Source organism: Ischnura elegans, assembly GCF_921293095.1.
Source record: "Ischnura elegans chromosome 13 unlocalized genomic scaffold, ioIscEleg1.1 SUPER_13_unloc_1, whole genome shotgun sequence".
Classification (NCBI taxonomy): domain Eukaryota; kingdom Metazoa; phylum Arthropoda; class Insecta; order Odonata; family Coenagrionidae; genus Ischnura; species Ischnura elegans.
The window spans coordinates 14,943,642-14,963,716 of record NW_025791657.1 but is presented as its reverse complement, the minus strand read 5'-3'; the positions used below and the strand labels follow the sequence as shown (position 1 = coordinate 14,963,716).

The window sequence follows — 20,075 nt, the reverse complement described above, 5'->3', positions numbered from 1 at the left end:
GCTACCTGCTAATAGCTTACATCGCAGCGGCGTACATATTCTCGCTCGACGGTCACCTAACATGGCGGTAGCAGGAGCTAGAATGACGACATACTGGCATTTCCCAGCGTTCATACTTAGCCGTCGCGTTTTCGCGGGCGTGGAAATTTTCACTTTTCAATTAATCGTGAAAAATAGATATCGTCATGTAAAAATGTAAAAGCGTGAAATGCGTACTCCATGAGCAATAAGCTTTCGGTTTAGGCAGTAAAAATATAAAAGGAAACCTCATTATTTTTTTTACGCAAGAGTCAATGGAAACAATGTATTAAAGAGAAAATTAACCCTTCAGCTGCGGGAGTTCATGATTTTAGCTACCAGCCTGTGCGGAAGAGAAGAAATATTCTTCCCTCAAGCCGGGCGTCTTCAAATCCACAGCCGAGTGCCTCGCAAGGAGTGGGCTCATATCATTCGGGGCAACCCTTCCATCTTTCTCATCAACAGATGGGCTTACATTTTAGCCTTTTTCCTAGGCATATTAACAGCGTGGAGTGGCAAGAAAACAATACAAAACGGAAAGTAGAATAGGAAATGCAAAGTGGAAAATAACGATAAAATGAAAAAATTAACGAATGTCACTTTTTGCGCAATAGGAGGGAATAATTATTTTGGCCGTTTACCATTTCGCAATTATTCACCCTCCGTGCATTTTTCATTCCTTAACTTACAATTGTGACGACAGCAAGGGTGGATCCAACCGGTTAGCGCGCAAGGGAACGAAGGGTAAGTGAGCAAGGGAACGCGGATGCTCCCTCGTTTAACTGCCCTCGGAGGAAGTGGACGTGGAAATGGCTGCAATAGAAAAATCAGAAATCTTGAACTGGAGTTGTAAGTAATTTTGTGTTTACGTGCAATGAGAACGTCCAATCGGTGCCAGAAAAGTCAAAATACTCGGCAGTCTAAATTACAAACGTAAACAAACCGAAAAGCAGGGTAAAATTGATTCTTAAAACAACTACCAGATGTCTCAACATTACCCTGCGCTTCAAATTTCGTTACTTTCAATAGTTCGCATTATTTCCGTTCACACTTTATGGTGCCAGTAGAGCATTAGTAAGGGAGCAGGGTTCAAGGGAGAAAGGGAACGAAGTGCATACTACGTGGATTGGAAAACGGACTTAGCATGGGAAATTATAATGAATTAGGACTAACTGCCTAACAGGGGAAAATGTCATTAGTTTCCACTTTCCATAACACGGAAATATTATGTAATTTTAGTGATGCAATACCTAAATTGAGATTTTTTGCATGTTTTTTTTGTCCTCTTAGATGAAAAATAACCGAAAGACCTTCATTTGCAGGCATATTAACGTCATGGAGCCAGAAAGAAACAATAAGAAATTGGCAGTGCAATAGGAAATACCGTGAAGTATCTATTGCACTGAGGGATGGCCGGAGCGGCTTAAGCCGCATTAGCGATCCCTGCAGTGATGAAAAATACTCCTACACTCTACCTAGGAGGCAATAAATACTATGGGAAACTGACGTTTACATTCCCTCAATGATCAAACTTTTTAAACCTTTTTTCCCGCAGTCTGAGGCTTAAGCGTTGCGACAATATTCCCATTGTCTACTGTCGAGTTTTGAGGGGAGTGATTCAATGGCTCTTTATCGTATCTCGTCTCGTTCACCGTAAACATCGGTGTGAGTGAGTACATCAGTCAGCCCAACGTCGGAAGTCCGTCTTAATGTATACTGACTTTGTGGCAAGGATTCTTTTCCAGGTGAACTCACCTTATATTGCATGTTCTTCTAACTACTCGATGGTTGCGTGAGCGTTGGATACTATGATCCCATGCCAACTCATTTCTTACTTTCTTTCTTAACCATCACGAATAATTACCTACTTTTCTTATCAACAGAGAAACACTTGTAAAACTGGCCTCCTATCCGTGGTAGAATAAAAGTATGGAAATGAGACGTTTAATTAACGCTGAATGTTTTTGAAGTTTCCTATAGGCAGAAAATTCAAACTTTCGTTGATGGTATTTCATTTCGGGAACAGAAAGGGAATCCAAGTGCAAATTTCCACACTGATACATGGAATTCACCGTGAAAATAGAACGGAAGAATGTCTGATAGTATTAAGTAAAACACTCGGTATAAGACCGAGAGGAACATAAAAATAAGCATTTGATGAAGCTATAAGTCTTAGTATTCTTCGATGGAATGATAGCTCGGTTGTTACTGTAGACAGCAATACAAGTTCTGCGCTTCCATTGTGCGCAAGGAAACATTGAAGTAAAAAAATTAAATACTTACTACAGCCTCGAGTTTTGGGAGTATTGTAAAAAGTTTGGAGGTATGGACCTACAAGAAATGCGGATTCATTTTACCGCACAAGAATTTAAGGGAAAAAAGGTCCTCGTTAATCACCTTACTGGACAGCTTTTGCACTTACGCCGGGAAATAGTACATAACTCACAAGTACACAACTCAACAATTATTTTTTACCACAAGGAATTTGTTTTCTTTTTCAACAGAAGTAGATGTCACTGATAAATTTCAAGTGGTATCTAGCAGGGACTAATCTAAAAATGTGAAGTGAAGGAGTCAGTAGATAACGGACCTCTATGCAATTTACACCCATTAACTGAAAAACCATGTAATTCTCCGCGGATTCGTGAAGTATGGAAGGACTAATGTTGCCATAGAGTTGATCTGCAATGGCTTAATCTGCAGTGATAAAATTAATGTCAATTAAAAAATGTGAAATGCATGGTCTCCTGTGAAAATATTCGCCAAGACAAATTTCTTTCAAACCGTAAAGCATGCCTATTTTATAGAGACTTTAGGTTAAACTATACAATATCTCATTGAAAACATGATATATATGAATTTTAATTATCAAATATGACGATGTAAGCCATATATGTGGCATAAAATAGCGTAGGACTATGTCCGACAATAAAAAAGGCATATTCCTACGAAAGAGCAATAAACGGTATAGCGGGTTGCACAACTGCCTACAGATATCAATTCCGTCAAGTTGCGAAAACTCAACAATTATTTTTTACCACAAGGAATTTTTTAAGTCTCATATTTTCAATTTAAATTGTTTAGAATATTATTAAGTAAAATAAAGAGAGAAAATTATATACTTCAGGTATTTATTTTTTCGGCCTCATGGGTTAAAAACTACTGGTGTTTTGCCAAAAACACCATCCCTTTTTGAAATGGTAATTTTTTTCAACCGTTTTAGATTATAAGATTTTGCTATTTTAAATATTTATTACTTGTTAATATATTAAGAAGAAATACTTGTATTTTTAATGATAACGTTAAATATAATTAATTTTTCTCTGTATTTTGATCCTGGGAACTCATACATCAATTATTAAAACAAAATGCAAATTAAGTAATATAGGACTTGATAGTGTGTAAATATTTTCGTTATTTTACAACAAAACTCGCACTCGTGTCTTCCATTTTGAAAATTTCATAACAAAGAAATAAGGATTTATAATAAAATTTCCTTCAAAATATCCTTTAATTCATTATTACGGCATTCACAAAGATCCAGATATAAATTTGCAAATTAAAGTGGCACATCATTTTCACGCCGACGGTAAGACATTTGCAAAGCGGTGTATACAGACAATCACTTGAACATAATACAGTATTACAATGTAGCGCATGCAAACTTCGCTTCATAAATACATACATTATAGCAATGCCTTTGCGGACTTAGAAAACCATGCTTTTCATTACCTGCGATTAATATATGTATATTGACCACATTTTTTACGTGAAATATTTTGTCCATGATATAATCATCTCAATTGATACATCTCGACACGCAAAACCACGCGTGTAATACGGCCAACTACCAAAAAATGTATTTGTACACAGCACGGAAGTTATTTGTTTCGTGTCTATAAACGGGACACAGTTACCATCAAATATATGGCCATTCACCTGAGAAAAAAATACCTGGCATATATCATTTAAGCATTAACCATGGCTAGATGTGCTTTCAAGAGGACATACTATAGTCATATAAATATATAAATTACATAAAAGCACTACATGAACTAACATTGATTAGACAATTAAACATTGATTAATCACACAATTAACATGGACATTTCATTGAAAATTACTCTTGAGACAAAGTGATTCAAGTTTTTATCGTAAGTGTTGAAATGCATAACTTACCTTTAAACCTAAATAGTTTTCTAACAGTAAAAAAATAACCAGATAAATAAACAGGAATAAATTATTTAATCCTTGAAAATATAGCAGATAAAATTTACTTCAACATCTATCAAATTAGGTCACAGACCTAACTGAATATTATTATATCAATTTCAAGATTATGAGACATATATTTCATTTCATACAAGCAGTACTCGTAATAATAAAAAATAATTTACCCATGTCTTACATTTAAATGTAAATAATTTTTTATCATTAAAAAAATAGCAGTTAAATATACAGGAATAAATTATTTAGTCCTTAAAATTTAGAAGAATAAATATACTTAAACATAAATGAAATACGGTCACAGGACTAACTGAATATTTTTTACCATTTTAAACATTAAGGGACATTTTATTATTTCATTCATGCGGAACTCAAATATTAAGAATTATTTACCTTCATTGCTAATGAATACCAATTAATAAGACGACCAAGACAACCCTTGTGTTTCCAAACGTAAGAAAAGGTGGATCTATCAGGAGAAAGACTTTTCACATTCATTGCACGAATAAGGTTTCTAATTAGTGTGAATCCGCATGTGGCTGATAAGGCGGCTTCTTCCAGAAAAAGACTGACCACATTCATTGCATGAATAAGGTTTCTCCTTCATATGAGTCCGAATGTGACGGACAAGGTTACACTTTTCAGAGAAAGACTTATCACATTCATAGCACGAATGAGGTTTCTCCTTCGTATGAGTGCGAATGTGAATGACAAGTGAATTCTTATGAGAGAAAGACTTATCACATTGACTGCAAGAGTAAGGTTTCTCCTTTGTATGAATCCGCATATGACAGACAAGGATGCTCTTTTGAGCGAAAGACTTATCACATTCATAACAAGAATAAGGTTTCTCCTTCGTATGAGTCCGAATGTGACTGACAAGGTGACTCTTTTCAGAGAAAGACTTATCACATTCATTGCAAAAATAAGGTTTCTCCTTCGTATGAGTCCGAATGTGACTGACAAGATTACCCTTCTGAGAGAAAGACTTATCACATTCATAGCAAGAAAAAGGTTTCTCCTTCGTATGAGTCCGAATGTGACTGACAAGGTGGCTGTTGTTAGAGAAAGACTTATCACATTCATTGCACGAATAAGGTTTCCCCTTCCGATGAGTCCGAGTGTGACGGATAAGGCTGTCCTTACGAGAGAAAGAGTTATCACATTCACCGCAGGAATAAGGCTTCTTTGCAATGTGAGGACTACCTGTGCATGATTTCCCATCTACAATGAAGCTTCTTCTCAATTCCCTTACATTATTATTCCCTGCAAACAAGGCTGAGGCTCTTTCAGGAAATGCAGACTCTAGAAAAGAATTCACATAAAAAATAAGTAAAATCAGGGATGAAATCTATGATTCGGTGAACTATTTTATAAGAGTCATTAGATATCAAGGAAGCTACTTAAGCCGATACTTCGTTCAGATGCTACACACATAACAACGTGTGAGTTAACGTGGTTTCCATACATTTCTTCACATATTGAGTGGCACTGTTCCTCAGAGAATTTGAGCAAATTATTTTACATACAAACCTCAAGTATCTACTTCAGAAAATACCTCATTGCAATTTTTCATGCTCTTAAGTAAACATAAACTGAATTTACAAATGGCATGCGCAACATAATTTTGCATAGAAACAATTCTCATCACTATTAAATGCAAATACTTTCTTGTAATGTAAGACTGAAACTATGAAGTAAAAGTTGACAATAACTATGGTGGCCAGAAGGAAATTATAGCTCACAAAACCATCATTGTCAGCATAATAAATAATAGAGAGGAAGATGGTGGGGCAATAATATGAACTACTATAATGATATCCTAAGAACTTACCTTCAAGGACAACATATATTAAAAAAAGAAATATTTGTAAGAACAACATTAGCAGTAAATGAAGAACACCTTCTCTAAGGGGCACTTTTCTCTATTTCTAACGAAACTCTAATAGCCACTACACCTTGCATTATTTACAAAATTATTCCAAGTATAAAGGCATGGAAGAATTAATGATCTCATACTTTAGGTCATTATGTATTGTATAGGGATGGTCAGATGGGATGCATCATATCCCAATATCCGCTCATTGCCCTTCATCAGCTACATTGGATCCAAAGTAGCGAGGGTAATCGGAAAAATCGATTTTTTTCAAATCCATCTGGCCCAGTGAAAAAAAGTTGTGGGACCGATCAAAAATGTGGCCTGAAAAATTTGAGACCTCTAGGTGAACCCCTGACCCTCGCTCAAATGCCATTTAGGGGGGGGAAGGTCGAAATTCGAAAAATATTATATTTTATGGTCATTCTCTATAGATTTTGCCGAGTTACTGTGAGTCCGCGTCCGCGAAGAAAATAATCCAACGCCCACGCAGCGTCGCGGATACAAGAACGGCAGGCCGATCCCGTCCCCTCCCCGCTTGCTTCTTCCCCTCCCACGCCACAAATACAGCAAAATTCATCCCGTGTGTGCTGCTAGAAGGGCGTTCATCTTTGATCATATAAATCGGAAGATGGTAGAAGGTAAAAAAGGATGCTTAGTGAGACGACTTGTCTCTTATTTGGCGCCTCGTCGGCGTTAAACAAATCGATGTTACCAACATTTACAGAATTGATGAAACATTTTTCAATCCGAGAACGCAGGAAAGGAGTCTACGGTTTTTTAAAAAAGGCCTCTCGAGTGGCTATAAAGGCGTTCGAACTGTGCTGACGCACATTATGTGTGCGATTAAATGGATATAGCGGTACAACAGGAAGTGCTAAAACTTACGAAAAATGCGAGTAGACCAAAATTAGGGTTTTATTGAAGTACAAAACTGAAAAAATTTTAAATGAAAATTAGAAATTATGCGATTTTTTTGCGTGTGTGTGCAAGAAGGAGCATAAGGTTCCCCCGAATGAAGAAGTATTTTGAGGGACAAGCGGACGAAACGAAAGACGATGGCTGCTGGATTGAATCCTAAAGAAACGCGACAACTGAGGAAGAAAGGGAATCGTAAGAGAGCGTTGAGTTAACATCCTAAATTCTTGAACGGAAAAATAGCATCAAAAATTTTCTTCATCAATTCATCCGAAGAAAATTAACCCTTTCACTGCTGTGGACGTACCTAGTACGTCCGCACGGTAGACTGCTGTGGACGTACTTTTTCATCCTCCCTGCCATGCAGTCAGCACTTTCGCCGAAGCACTTCGAAGGGTCGCTAATCCACGACCCTATCCTCGACCAGCTCACCCACGCAGGACCGTCTCCTGGACCCTATGAGCAGGCAGCCTACCTCCCGAAAAGTGACCGCTCTGACTGCAATTTGAAAATTAATCACTCAATACGATCATCAAAAACGTATTGCTTTCATCGCACTCATGCCAATCATGCTATCAAGTACGTCTTTGAACCATGTTTCTGCGATGAAAAATAACGGTTTTGTTAACTTTGCTAAAATGGCCATTTTTCCGGTTGACCGCAGCCACGTTTTTGGAAAAGTTAACAAAATCGTTATTTTTCATCGTAGAAACACGGTTAAAAGGCATGCTTGATTGCTTCATTGGCAGGATTGCGACGAAAACAATAATTTTTTGATGATTGGATTGAGTGATTGATTTTCAAATTGCAGTCAGAGCGGTCAATTTTCAGGAGGGAGACCCCCCGCTGGTAGGGTCGAAGAGACGGTCCTGCGTGGGTGAGCTCCTCAAGGATAGGGCCACGGATTAGCGACCCATCGGATGGTGTACCACACCCATCCTGGAAGTGGGCCCAGGAAACACATTTTAACATTTTCGCCGCATGTGAGGAGTAGGTTTTCCGAGATTGAACAGCAGCGAAAGGGTTAAACTGACGAGAAATCTGCCGATTTATAACTCTACGTTCCTCACGAAATAAACGTTAAGGACTAAAGTCAAACTGGAACTTCTGCGGGGAAAATAAGTCTGCCAACTGTGATAGAGGTATATGCAAAAACCAATCAGCAGCAGCTCTCGCAACTTTAGCTGACGCAAAAATCATAACTTTGCAAGATATATCCAAGGTAGTGTACCAGAATTACTAGACAGAAAAAGATGCTAATTACCGAGAATACGAAAAGAGACGTATCAAAGGATGTTATCAAAGGGCTCCATTTTGATGGAATGAAAGACTATACTCTTGTCTGATAAAAAAAGACAAGACGACTTATCAAGTGTGTGGTGTTACTTGAAGAAACAGGGTACCACTTTTGGGGGTTTGCCTCCCCCGTCGGAGGATTAGCAAAAGTTATAAAATCTGCGATTCACGAATCCTTTCCGAGTGAAAAGTAGATAAACAAAATTAAAAAGGATGTGAATGCGATGGTACCAAGAGAACACCGCCTAAAAAGGAGGCATCATCCCTCTGCTGCAAGCATATTTCCAACATCCCTTGCAGCGTGGGTGAACTCTTCTCGGGATTCCCACTTTGTTAATTTTTCCATAATGACCAAAGTTTCAAGCTCCGAATTGGGGCTCATCCTCAGGGGTAAATGTTTTGTCTCCCGAGAAGAGTTTACCCACGTCATTCGCGGGGAAAGCATAAAATCATATTTCATCCTTACAGTGGTATATTTGCTTATTGCACTAAGTTGACTTAGAATTGCGACATAAACATTGGGAGGGCAATCAAGGGACCCAAATTGCGTTGTTGCAAGGATACGTTTGGCGACCAATCCGAGATTTTTTAATTGCTGAATTAGAATATCGATGTAATGGACTACCCGCTGATGATATATTGGAGAGAGACCACGGTCCTCCGGTTATATCTGACCTTAGCGCTGTGGAAATTCAAAAATCTATTGATGAACGTTCAAATTTGAAGTTAAATATTCCTTTTATTAAACACACGAACGAGAGATTTGAGAAAGAATTCTCCAAAACTTTGTTGACAGCAGCGAGAGACTAGGAATGACACTGAAATAAGAAATACAGACTGGAAAGGAGATAATTGAGTAATTCTTTCGTGATTGTTCCTCCACCGACGATGCTGAAACATCAAATATTAGTTAGACTAACGAAGAAAGACGCACTTGGTGTGAATATTGGTGCATTTTGGGCGTAGGAGAGGCGAGCGGCCTTCAACCAAAATCCATTCAGTCGCAGCTGTCGGACAATACCAGAATAGAAGCGCATATCCAAAGTTCGCACACCTTTATAGCCACTCGAGAGGCTTTTTCATAGACCGCAGACTCCTTTCCTGCGTTCTCGGATTGCAAAATATTTCATCACTTCTGTAAATGTTGGTAACATCGATTTGTTTAACGCCGACGAGGCGCCAAATAAGAGACAAGTCGTCTCACTAAGCATCCTTTTTTACCTTCTACCATCTTCCGATTTATATTATCAAAGATGAACGCCCTCCTAGCAGCACACACGGGATGAATTTTGCTGTATTTGTGGCGTGGGAGGGGAAGAAGCAAGCGTGGAGGGGACGGGATCGGCCTGCCGTTCTTGTATCCGCGACGCTGCGTGGGCGTTGGATTATTTTCTTCGCGGACGCGGACTCAAATTAGGCATTTTGTGGCTAAACGATGCCAGATACGTCAAAATGCACGAAACGTTTGCCCTAGAAGAACAGTAACTCGGCAAAACCTATAGGGAATGACCATAAAATATTACATATTTAGAATTTTTTCCCTCCCCCTCTAAATTGCATTTGAAAGAGGGTCAGGGGTTCACCTAGAGGTCTCAAATTTTTCAGGCCTTATTTTTGATCGGTCCCACAAATTTTTTTCACAGGGCCAGATGGATTTGAAAAAATCGATTTTCTGATCCGCCCTAATGCACACCCCATATGAGAAGAGTGGAAAGGGTTCTAACGCTCTCTTTGAATGTGCTCTCACAGTTCCTCTGATATGTCTTTCTGACAGTCTTAGTTTGAGAGTCTGGATGGTTCAGAACGGATTAGTTTCAAAAGCCATCAGAACAGACCAGTAACGCAGAATGTTAAAATGGCAAAAAGCTTGCGTGTTTGCAAAATGCATCCAAAATTTTGATTAAAGGCTTTGAATGCAAAGACGCACTGAAAAAGCACAAGTACATTTTGTGATATATCAGTAGGCCTTCCCACATACTACTTCCTGACTCCCTCTTAGGGCAATCTACAATCGTCTGGTTTCACTTGCTGATCCAGTATTCAGGGTTGAATTCATCATGGATTAAGTCTAGCAAGCAATAACCATGAAGCCTGATTCATGAGTAAGTCTTTAAGAATATCTATTTCATTTCCTCACTTTGTCGACTCATAGACTTCACATGAAAAGGCTGAAAATCGGCAAAGATACCTGATTTACAGCTTGCGAACATGTATCCATTTTCCAATTCCCTAACTTTTTCTTCCCTTATAATTTATCTATTTTCAGAAGCAATGACCACATTAACATTGCGATTTTGAAAAAGTCCAGAGTGATTTTCATAATACTCAAAGTATTTAAATGTGAAGCAATGTAGAAAATACCACTAAAACATCCTAATAAAAAATAAACTTAGCAGCAGAAGTTAAATAATTAATTCAAACTTCTCATATCCACCCTCAAAAAGGGTGATGCTTTGTACAACGCTGTACCACCTTTAACAATTTGGAAGAAGCTATAACCTTGAAATCTTAGCAAAGGAGAATAAGTTAGCAGGGCCTGGTTACCCACTGTCACTACTCTGCAGAACTACAACTGCTTCACACAAGGTTTTGAAATTGAGTTTAGCCTATTTTTAGCCAAATCAGTTTTTTCCTCATCACACTTTATCCATGAACAACTGTTAGGCCTATTAAAGCAGTTGCCTAGAGCACAAAAAAGTTCATTTTGTCTATGGACGCCCCAGTTGACATGGTACATAATTGGAATCTCATGCTTATTATTCTTCACAAGTGATTTATTGGTATTTTTTTCTATTACCAAGTCTTAAAGACTAAACTGTTGGGTAGAGTACACTGGAATTCCCACATGAATACAAATGATTGCATATATTGGTTAATGTCACTGAAGCATGACGAAAATTTTATTAGACATTTTCCGACCTGATTACAATCTCAAGCAGAACTATAAATCATTAACTATAGAATGTACAGATGGATTAAAAATATAGATGCTACATCTATCACAAGGGAAATGTCCAAAAACCGGGTCTCACAATTCAATCAAATTTTCTTGTGTAATACATTGCCCATCGGGGGCAGTCCTTGAATCAGCCCCATATGGGGTTATAAAACCAAATTATTTAAACTGAAATGCAGTTTAAAATTTGCAGGTCAAATATATCCATGCATAAGAGCCACTCTGCAAAGGGTGAGCATTAGTGCAGTGGTTAAAGTGCCCAGTTGTTACATTGAGGACCCGGGGTAAAGCCACATGTAAAAATAAAATCTTCAGTGTACTTAATGAAAATATTGACGAAGAACTAGCTTTTATAAAATATAGAGTAGAAAGAAAGTACGAAAAAAATTAAATTCATAATTTTATTGAATTCTGAGTCTGAGAGATATATTGACGAATTCATGTGTAAAATAGAAAAAAAAACTATATTTAAAAAATTTAATGTAATGTTTGCAAAATTTAATTGAATTTTGAAATTCAGTTTTTGGACATTCGCCTAGTTGGACTCAGTTATAAGTCTTTTAAGTGAGGAGTCATTTTCAAACACTGAAGATCACTCACCCTCTGCCTCTGTCATAGACTCAATGGCCATTGTGGGATTCAGAACCAGTTCTCCATCCTCCGTATCAGTAGGCTGAAAGTAAGCAGATTTCATACTTACCAAATACAAATGGCATCTCTAGAATCACAAGAAACAAAATAATCTTCCTTTCTTGTGAATCTCCTGCTAAATACAAAAGAAATGAAGTGGAAATGCCAACACTAATCCTAAGCACTCACCAATAATACGCTGTCATAAATATTAATTCTTTTACGGCAAAAAAGGGTGGGCCAAAAGAATAAAGAAAAGGGAAGGTACAAATATTGCGGGACAACAGGTCTTCATCAGAGTTAGTTCTTCTATTCTTGATAATATTGGGGATTTCTTTGTGAATCTTCTTAACTGAGAGAAAGTCAAGCGGGATAACAGTTTTACTTATCGGCTCTCCATCATGGATGGGGATGACCTCCTCAGCTGGCTCCTGCAGCGTCTTCATTCACCATAGGCTAAGAGAATATTTAATTCAAGGTGTCGTGGGTTGACCTTATTCCTCTTGGCACGGCAAATCCACTGATCAGTTCTCCTATTTCCTCTTCTTTGCCACTCTTCACCTCACAGGCTAACCTCCACGATTCTCTGCTCATTCTGCCTCTCCTCCAGCTGACAGGCTACACACCTCCAGCTGTCGGACATAGCCTTTTGCTGTAACACAAATCCGGGGTCGATATGTCTCCTCACGCTGGAATTTGTCCGTGCTTAATTAACAGAGATTGTTATTTTCTAAGGTTGGAGCCACCAGAGGAAACTCAGGAAAAAGCAGGTTTTCATAGAATCCTCACCATGGGGCATGGGGATAGCCAAAGCATGTTCTCATTTTGTAGAAGGAAGGGGTGCCGATTCCGTCACCCTCCATTTGCTGCTCACAGGTGTTTGCAGGGAGGGGATTGGGAAAAATGTGAACCTTTCACTGGTTACGTACACATAATGGAAAAAACCACAAAATTGGGAAAGTGGGGAATCTTGGGGGGAGGGGAAACACTCAACACTCCATTCAATCTTCACTGTATACACACAAACATAAAATCCACACAATATTGAATCAGTTCTCCTTTCGTTGTGAATGCTGATTTAAAGTTACTTATGAAAATTGCCAAGTGGCAACGGTTACAATATGTCGTGCACATATTTGAAAATAATGATAAATATCTCAAAATTTGTGCTCAAGCGCCCATGGTTACGGATCTTGAAATTCAGGATTTCCCCCAAACATCACTTTAATCCATTAATTTAACCCAGCGTTGCATAAACGCAATATTATTGAATTGTAATTATTAGAAAAATACCTTTCTGAAGGATAATTTTTTCTCAGGTTTTATGGATTTCTGAAATATCTTTTGTTTTCATTCAGTTACTTTTGTAAAAATTTTCACTAAAATAATAATTTTTATCTTACTTCAAAATTTACCGATTTTGAATCATTGAAGTACTACAAAAAATGATATTTTACAAATATTTATTGAGTAAGACCACTAGAAGTATTTTTTTCTAAGTTCTAAGTTTCTTAATTCATCATATTAAATTTGTCGCGAAAATTCACCATTCCTGGTATAAGTATGGTTGTTGTAAAAGGAGTTGCGAATACACAACAATGAGAATTCTCTGGTAGACCAGAGGGCTGTTCTCAAAGCATAACAAAACTTATCAGTATGGCTTTTAATCGACAAGGTAGTCTTTTTGAGGCAGTTCAGCTGTATTTTTGGCACTCACAGGTTGTGAGTTTATAAAGTAAAGCGAGAATAGCTTTTTGAATTCGAAGATGGCCATCTGTACGAATTTTACATAACAAAAACACTGGTACTTCGTTGATTCAAACTGTTCAATGAACACATGGAACCAATACAGGGCAATGTCATCCCATGCCATTGAGTGGAACGATTACTTCGTAGACGTTAAATTCAGCTTCAGATGCATTCTGTTTCAGAGACGGTAGAATGAGAGGGTGAGAACCGTATTCCTTGAAGCAGGATTGTGATGGAAGGTGGAGTGTTCCTCTAGTCGCTCTTTGGAATTTCTCCGTGCAATCCTGAGTTACCTCTCTTTTCTTCTATCGCTTACGTGTTGTAAGGCTAATAATCTAGCTTCAGTTGGGTCCATATCAGTTAGATATTCCTCTGAAATGCATCTTTAACTCTCATCCGGTAGTTATATCAATAATACTACGGTAGTTTTTGCTCAGCCTTTAGCAAAATAATTCATCCAAGTGTTTCATTCAAATTAAAATAAAAAGAAGAAAAAATTTACCTGTTATTTCTACCTCTCTGCCGTATACTTTAGAAGAAGCATCAAGGAGGTAAGTGAAGAATACAAATTAACATGAGAGGCGATGTATGATATTTTCAAAGCTTTGGAACTACAATGGGGATTACCTCTTATCAGTATTTCAAATATGAATGATTCCAGGAGGTGCTGCAAGGCAAATCAGTTTACTCATGCAGTATCTAAAAAATATCGTCCAAGTAAAAGAGGCACAGGACAAACAGGTTCATCTAAACTTGAAAATATTTAATCTACTCCCGAAGTAGTCCCAAATTTCTGCGTGCAAAAAAAAGCATTAGAAACAATTATTACTCAGTATGGAGGCCACTCACCAATTGAGATCTGTCATTTATTTATCAGAGGGTTATTACTTGAATTATTTTTGAGCTACTCAAATAACTGCGCTGAGGAGATATAAAACCACAAAATAACTCAGAGTAAGGCAGATTAAAAAAAAATAATTGGACTGATAATGTTATACGGGTAACATATATTACTGCACACTATGTAGTACTGGACAAGCCAAAAGGAGATGCCGGCCAAAATTGTGAGGCAATGTGTGACGCAGATTCCGTTCCATGAATTAAATAAATATCGACAGCTTTCCAATAATTCTACACTGCATAAAAGTAATAAATTTTTGACAGTCGGACCGGACCGAATTCCTCAAAAGACTAAACCAAAATTTGATTCAGTTAGGAAATTTCCCAACATATGGTTCCATATTTCAGGTGGCACACAGCTAAAATGTTCATTCGTGGGGAACAATTTAGAGTAGGTTATACATTGTAGTGTACCTCATCTACAGACAATCAGTTTTTCCCATATGGAGAGGTTAAACTTGAAAGTGATATTTCTAGGATTTCTACGTTCAACAAGAGAAAGGTTTGTTCTAAATTTGCTGGATATTTAGAAAGTCTCCAAAATAACTTACCAAGAATTATTATAATTTCTTCAGCGGTTACAATCTATCAGCAGCTTTTAAGTGACAATTGATATTTTGCAACAGGAACAGTAAGAGAAAATCGAACGGAAAACTGCCCACTCATGTCTTCGAGAGATCTGACAAAAAAACTAACAGGGATTACTACTATTTGTTTGATAAGTCAAAACATATTCTCATAGTGCAAATGCATGATAACTCTGTCATCACTGTTGCTTCATTTTACCGGAATATGGAACCTATAGTAAAGACATCAAGGTATTCACGAAGATTCCTGAAGAAAATGGAAATTTCATCAAAGATTTAAATTAGGAAATGGGAGGCTAGATTTGCTCGATATTTATGTTGAATGTTATCCTATTCAGATTAAGGGCAAAAAACCTTAATTCTTAAAAGGGGTCGATAGTGCAGCAGTGAATCCGTTGTGATTTTATGCCAAAGTCATGGGCAAAGGCATTCCTTTGTTAGAATTTCGGTCCCAGATCGTAAAATTCTACTGAGGCAAGAAATTGTTTCCAATACAATTGCTGATGACATTTGGCATGAAAATCGGTGCCCAATGGCGGGAAACCTTAGGAAAAATTACAAACCCCAGCATGCTCGTCAAGGGAGAATAAGGCATTTCATTTTCTGGCATACTTATAATTCCCAGCCAAGATGTCGAGTGTGCAAATCAGAGATAAGTTCTGTTGTGAAATAAGCTCTTTAATTCCACGCAGAATATTATTGGACACTGCATCAGAAAAGATGATGAAAAATAAAATATGCAACCTAAGTTTTAAAAAGTTCTTTTTTTTCCTGAGTTTGCCCAGCATTGCGTAAACATAACATGATGCAAATGATATATTATGATGAATATGATAATTTTTTTCAAAAAAATAATCTTAACTAGGTCAAAAGAAACCGTAACATAAAAAAATAACCAAAGGTAAAAGCCCAACATGGAATCTGGGGAATAATGGGTTAATTGAATGTGAATTTCATGCATACCTCCGTGGCATCAGCCTCCTTGGGAGATAGTTCTTTCTTGGCTAAAACCTGCATAGAGTCAAGGCCTGTCACGATGCCTCCAGTACCTTTAGCATCCACCTCTTCACCTTGGGAAGATGTTAACGCCTTTGCCTGCATATTAGTTTACAATCAGCATCATTAAAGACAGGAAGTTGGAAATGTATAATGAGCTTGGTGAGTTTGCCAAAAAAAATGATTATCACATATTGCATTGATAAATGTCTATACACTACCCCTAAAATTCACTCGTTTATATTCACAGTTACAGCTTGTGTGTCACATTTACATGCACTAAATTGTACAATAACAATAACATATAAGAGTGCTCAAAAAGGGAAATAACTCATGCTATCACGAAAATGCAGAATTAGTATCAAGTAAAAAAACTACTACATAATGTGTATTATGTGTAAACTACTACATAATGTGAATGATTTTTTCTCTAATGTTTGAATGAATGACTGGGACTTGAGTTTAATTTTTTAAATTGCTTCAAAATATCGTTGCCCTCATTATTCTTTACTTTGACTCATCTTCCACACATGCTAAGAGTGTTTATATTCAGTGGATTTTATCTGCTAGACGTTTTATATTATGATCAAAATCCTTATTAATCTTTCAAAATATAGATATGAAATTCAATTTTGGGCAAATCACTCGCAAGAGTACGGAAAAAATACAAAGCATGCTGTGTTGAGAGATAGATGAGTTAACTCACTAGCCAAGACTGCATCATATCGTTAGCTCATCCTACTACAATGCCTGGACCTATTACAAACCTTTAATTCCCATGGTAGCCCTTACAAATTCTTCTGCGTTTTGTGGATGATAACCATAATCCCTGCTTTTCTTTACTATTACCATTCCATTCATTCACCTAACAAAGGTTACTATGAAAATGCAAGGGGGTGTTATTCCATATGTCGGCATAGCAGTTTTTATTTCTGTAGTGAGCCAGGAAATAAATAGCTAAGGAGTATAAAGGAGCAATTTATAGCTTGCAAACAATAACGGAGAGTTTCACTCATTCCACTGCCTATCTAACCTTAAGTACAGTGGGAAAATTACCTCCCTCTTTACATGCACGAAGTAAGCCTAAAATGATCGTTGGCATGCTATTATCATAACATTTTGATATTTGGTGCTTTTTTACGGGTGCTTCACAAGTAGCAACTGTTTAAAAAGTGTGTTACTTTAAGCAAACGAATATAACATTTAAGGTAATAATCTGAATATATATTATATTTTTTAAATTTTAAGGTTTACCAATGCATGTGACTCTACAGTGTATGCAACCAGCTCCACACTAACTGATCTCTGTAAAAATTTATGTGTATTCCACAAAATCTTAGTTCTCCTTATTTGGGTGTAAAACTTGATAATAAAGTCTCCTTGGAAGAACACATTCAGAAGATCTGCAGAAAAATGAGGTCTACTTGTTTTTTTATTCTATCAGATAAATTATAGTTACTTATGTATTAATCCCATTTTACTATGGTGAATTCTACCTGAATGTGATGTTTAGTATCCTTATCTGGGGCCATAGACCCAATTATAAAATAATCTTCAAAATTCAAAAGAGGATGCTGCAGCTCTTAGGTAAAATCTCTCCTTCCACAGCCAGTCACCCTCTACTTCAAAAATTAACTATATTATATCACCCCGTTGTGTTCATGTTAACTGCAACTTTTTGAGCAAAAAACTATATACATAGTTACAATGAATTTATTCATATAAAAATTTATTTCTTTCTTCATTAGTACTGTTTTTGTACCTTATGCACTCCTTTACATGTCTTATGTTTGTCTAAACAAATCACTGGACCAATTAAAATATTTTTATTAATATTATTATTATTATTATTATTATGACTACCTGATCAGAAGCTTGGAATACGAGGTCATTATTGCTTGCATTGAGTGCATATCCTCCTCCATCATCACTGAACAGATCTGATTTCACAGAAGGAGACCCAATGCCACCCTGAGGAAAAAAGAGAATTAACACTTCATTGATACAGGTTTTCACCAATTGCTATTAGAAGCAAAAAGATCACAACCAACACATCAAATATAGGACATATGCATAACTGGAAAATTTCCTGATTAGCTATTCTGACCTCAGAAAAGGCGGGATAAATTTATCGACTTAACAAAATATGGCCCATTTAGTTACTCTGCCATTTCAATTAGCCATAGGAAAACCTTCCTAAAAAGGAACAACAAATTTATCAGCAATAATTTGAGACATCAAGGTCTCATGACATCATTATCGACAACCAAGATTCTTTGTCTACATGTGCAGATTGAGTACAAAAAAGTTGATTTCATCCATTATAAGAAATCGTTATATTTCATTTCAATCGAAGTTGAATACATAAAATGCACCATTAAAATCAGCTCACGGAAAGAAATTGATGCCTCTCAACAGCCACCCTGGTTTGCCAACATCTACCTAATACCCTTTCAAAATATGGTGAAGGACAAATCCTGAGTCCCCCATATAATTTACTCCATACAGTTCTCACCACATCCTCATTTGCTACAATTAGAATATGCCTTTTTTAGGAGCAATTCATGTTTGGTAGATTTGACTAGAAACTGCATTACCTGATTATGTGGCAATACAGCCAGCCACAACCAACACAACATGTTTTATCATTCACCATGAAAGGTTTTTCTCATTTGGAACGATTTCACCAGGCAATCCTGATTCAAATCATTAGGGGTGCCCAGCCACACTATGGTCGGTGATCTGTTGATATGACATCACAATAACTCAGCATGAGAGTACCAAATGCTACAATAGGTATCATGAATTTCACTTGTTTTCCTTCCATTTTCTTTGCAACATGTCACAACATTTCAACATGTCTCTTCACGGAGGCGAGGCTTGGATGTTGACAGCAGCAGAAAAATATAGAGTAGAAGGATTCGAAATATGGTGCAGCCAAAGAATGATGAAGATAAAATGCATCGGCCATGTAAGTAATGGGGAAGTGCTACAAAGAGTGGCAGAAAACAGAATTCTTCTGAAAACCCTTGACAGTAAGCAGTAACACTTAGTTATGTGAGACTGATGTCATACCACAGAACAGAATGGGGGCATATACAGTTAGTTATACCACATAATGAGACTGATGGCCTGATAAAAAGTCGTAGAAGGACTGGTGGAAGAATAGTAAAGGTTATAAATGATGTAAAAGAGAAGAAATATGTACCAATGAAAAGGTTAGCAGACAGGAGAGTTGCCTCAAAGATATCTTAGGACTTATGAAGTTGATCCGCCCTTCTGTTTTGTGGTGATTGGGAGAGAGCATGGTGTTTCTATGCTGACAAAAATGGGAAATGCCTTAACATCAGAGCCCTCAATTGCTCAGTGAGCAAAGGTGAGTGATCAGAGCAGCTCTATGCCCCTATTCTGTTCAGAACAATGAACCATTCATTTTGAATAATTTCATCACCAACGACACATATCTGTTAGTTGGAAAAAAACTTTCGGGGAAATGGGCCAAAACTTTTGGGATTTTGATTCCCTTAATCCCCCTTGAAAAAGAAACCATAGTCAGGAAACATTGGTGCCACCCAAAAATTTGCAAAGGACACATAGCCCGGAAGCTTTTCTTTATCCAACATGATTAACTGTGAAAGTCCTAATGAATACTTATGATACATCTCAAGTTTACTTATTCACATTTGACAAAGTTAGGGTTAAGGTTTTACTTTTCTGGCCATTGATACAGGAATGTTCCCTGGAGGAAATATTTCTCTGATCATATTCCTATTCCATATTTGATAAAGGAAGGGAAAAGGTACTGTTATTATCGTAAATGATATTGGAATACTTCATGGAGGACTGAATTTGTGTAGTAGCAAAAATGTGCTTAACAAATCAAACATGAACTTACCAAGTCGTCAGTTGCCAATGGGTCAAA

At 37.1% G+C, this 20,075-nt stretch overlaps 1 protein-coding gene across 1 annotated transcript; it reads right to left on the bottom strand.

Moving 5' to 3' along the window:
- Positions 1 to 4,985: 4,985 nt before the first annotated feature.
- On the bottom strand, positions 4,986 to 18,792 carry LOC124172097 (zinc finger protein 3-like). The gene is made up of 6 exons (XM_046551504.1): positions 18,751 to 18,792; positions 18,017 to 18,124; positions 16,121 to 16,252; positions 11,892 to 11,964; positions 5,290 to 5,550; positions 4,986 to 5,050 (listed from the first exon to the last, which is right to left on the bottom strand). Exons 1-6 carry the CDS (start codon positions 18,790 to 18,792, stop codon positions 4,986 to 4,988), a joined length of 681 nt encoding a protein of 226 aa, XP_046407460.1.
- Between the last annotated feature and the right edge of the window lie 1,283 nt (positions 18,793 to 20,075).

Excerpts from the sequence above, each read along its gene's own strand:
- LOC124172097 (XM_046551504.1), bottom strand. The coding sequence starts at position 18,792 with ATGTTGTGTTGGTTGTGGCTGGCTGTATTGCCACATAATCAG. Across the intron at positions 11,965-16,120 it reads AGGAGGCTGATGCCACGGAG|CCTACTGATACGGAGGATGG; the intron begins GTATGCATGAAA and ends GCTTACTTTCAG. Across the intron at positions 5,551-11,891 it reads GTCTATGACAGAGGCAGAGG|AGTCTGCATTTCCTGAAAGA; the intron begins GTGAGTGATCTT and ends ATTCTTTTCTAG.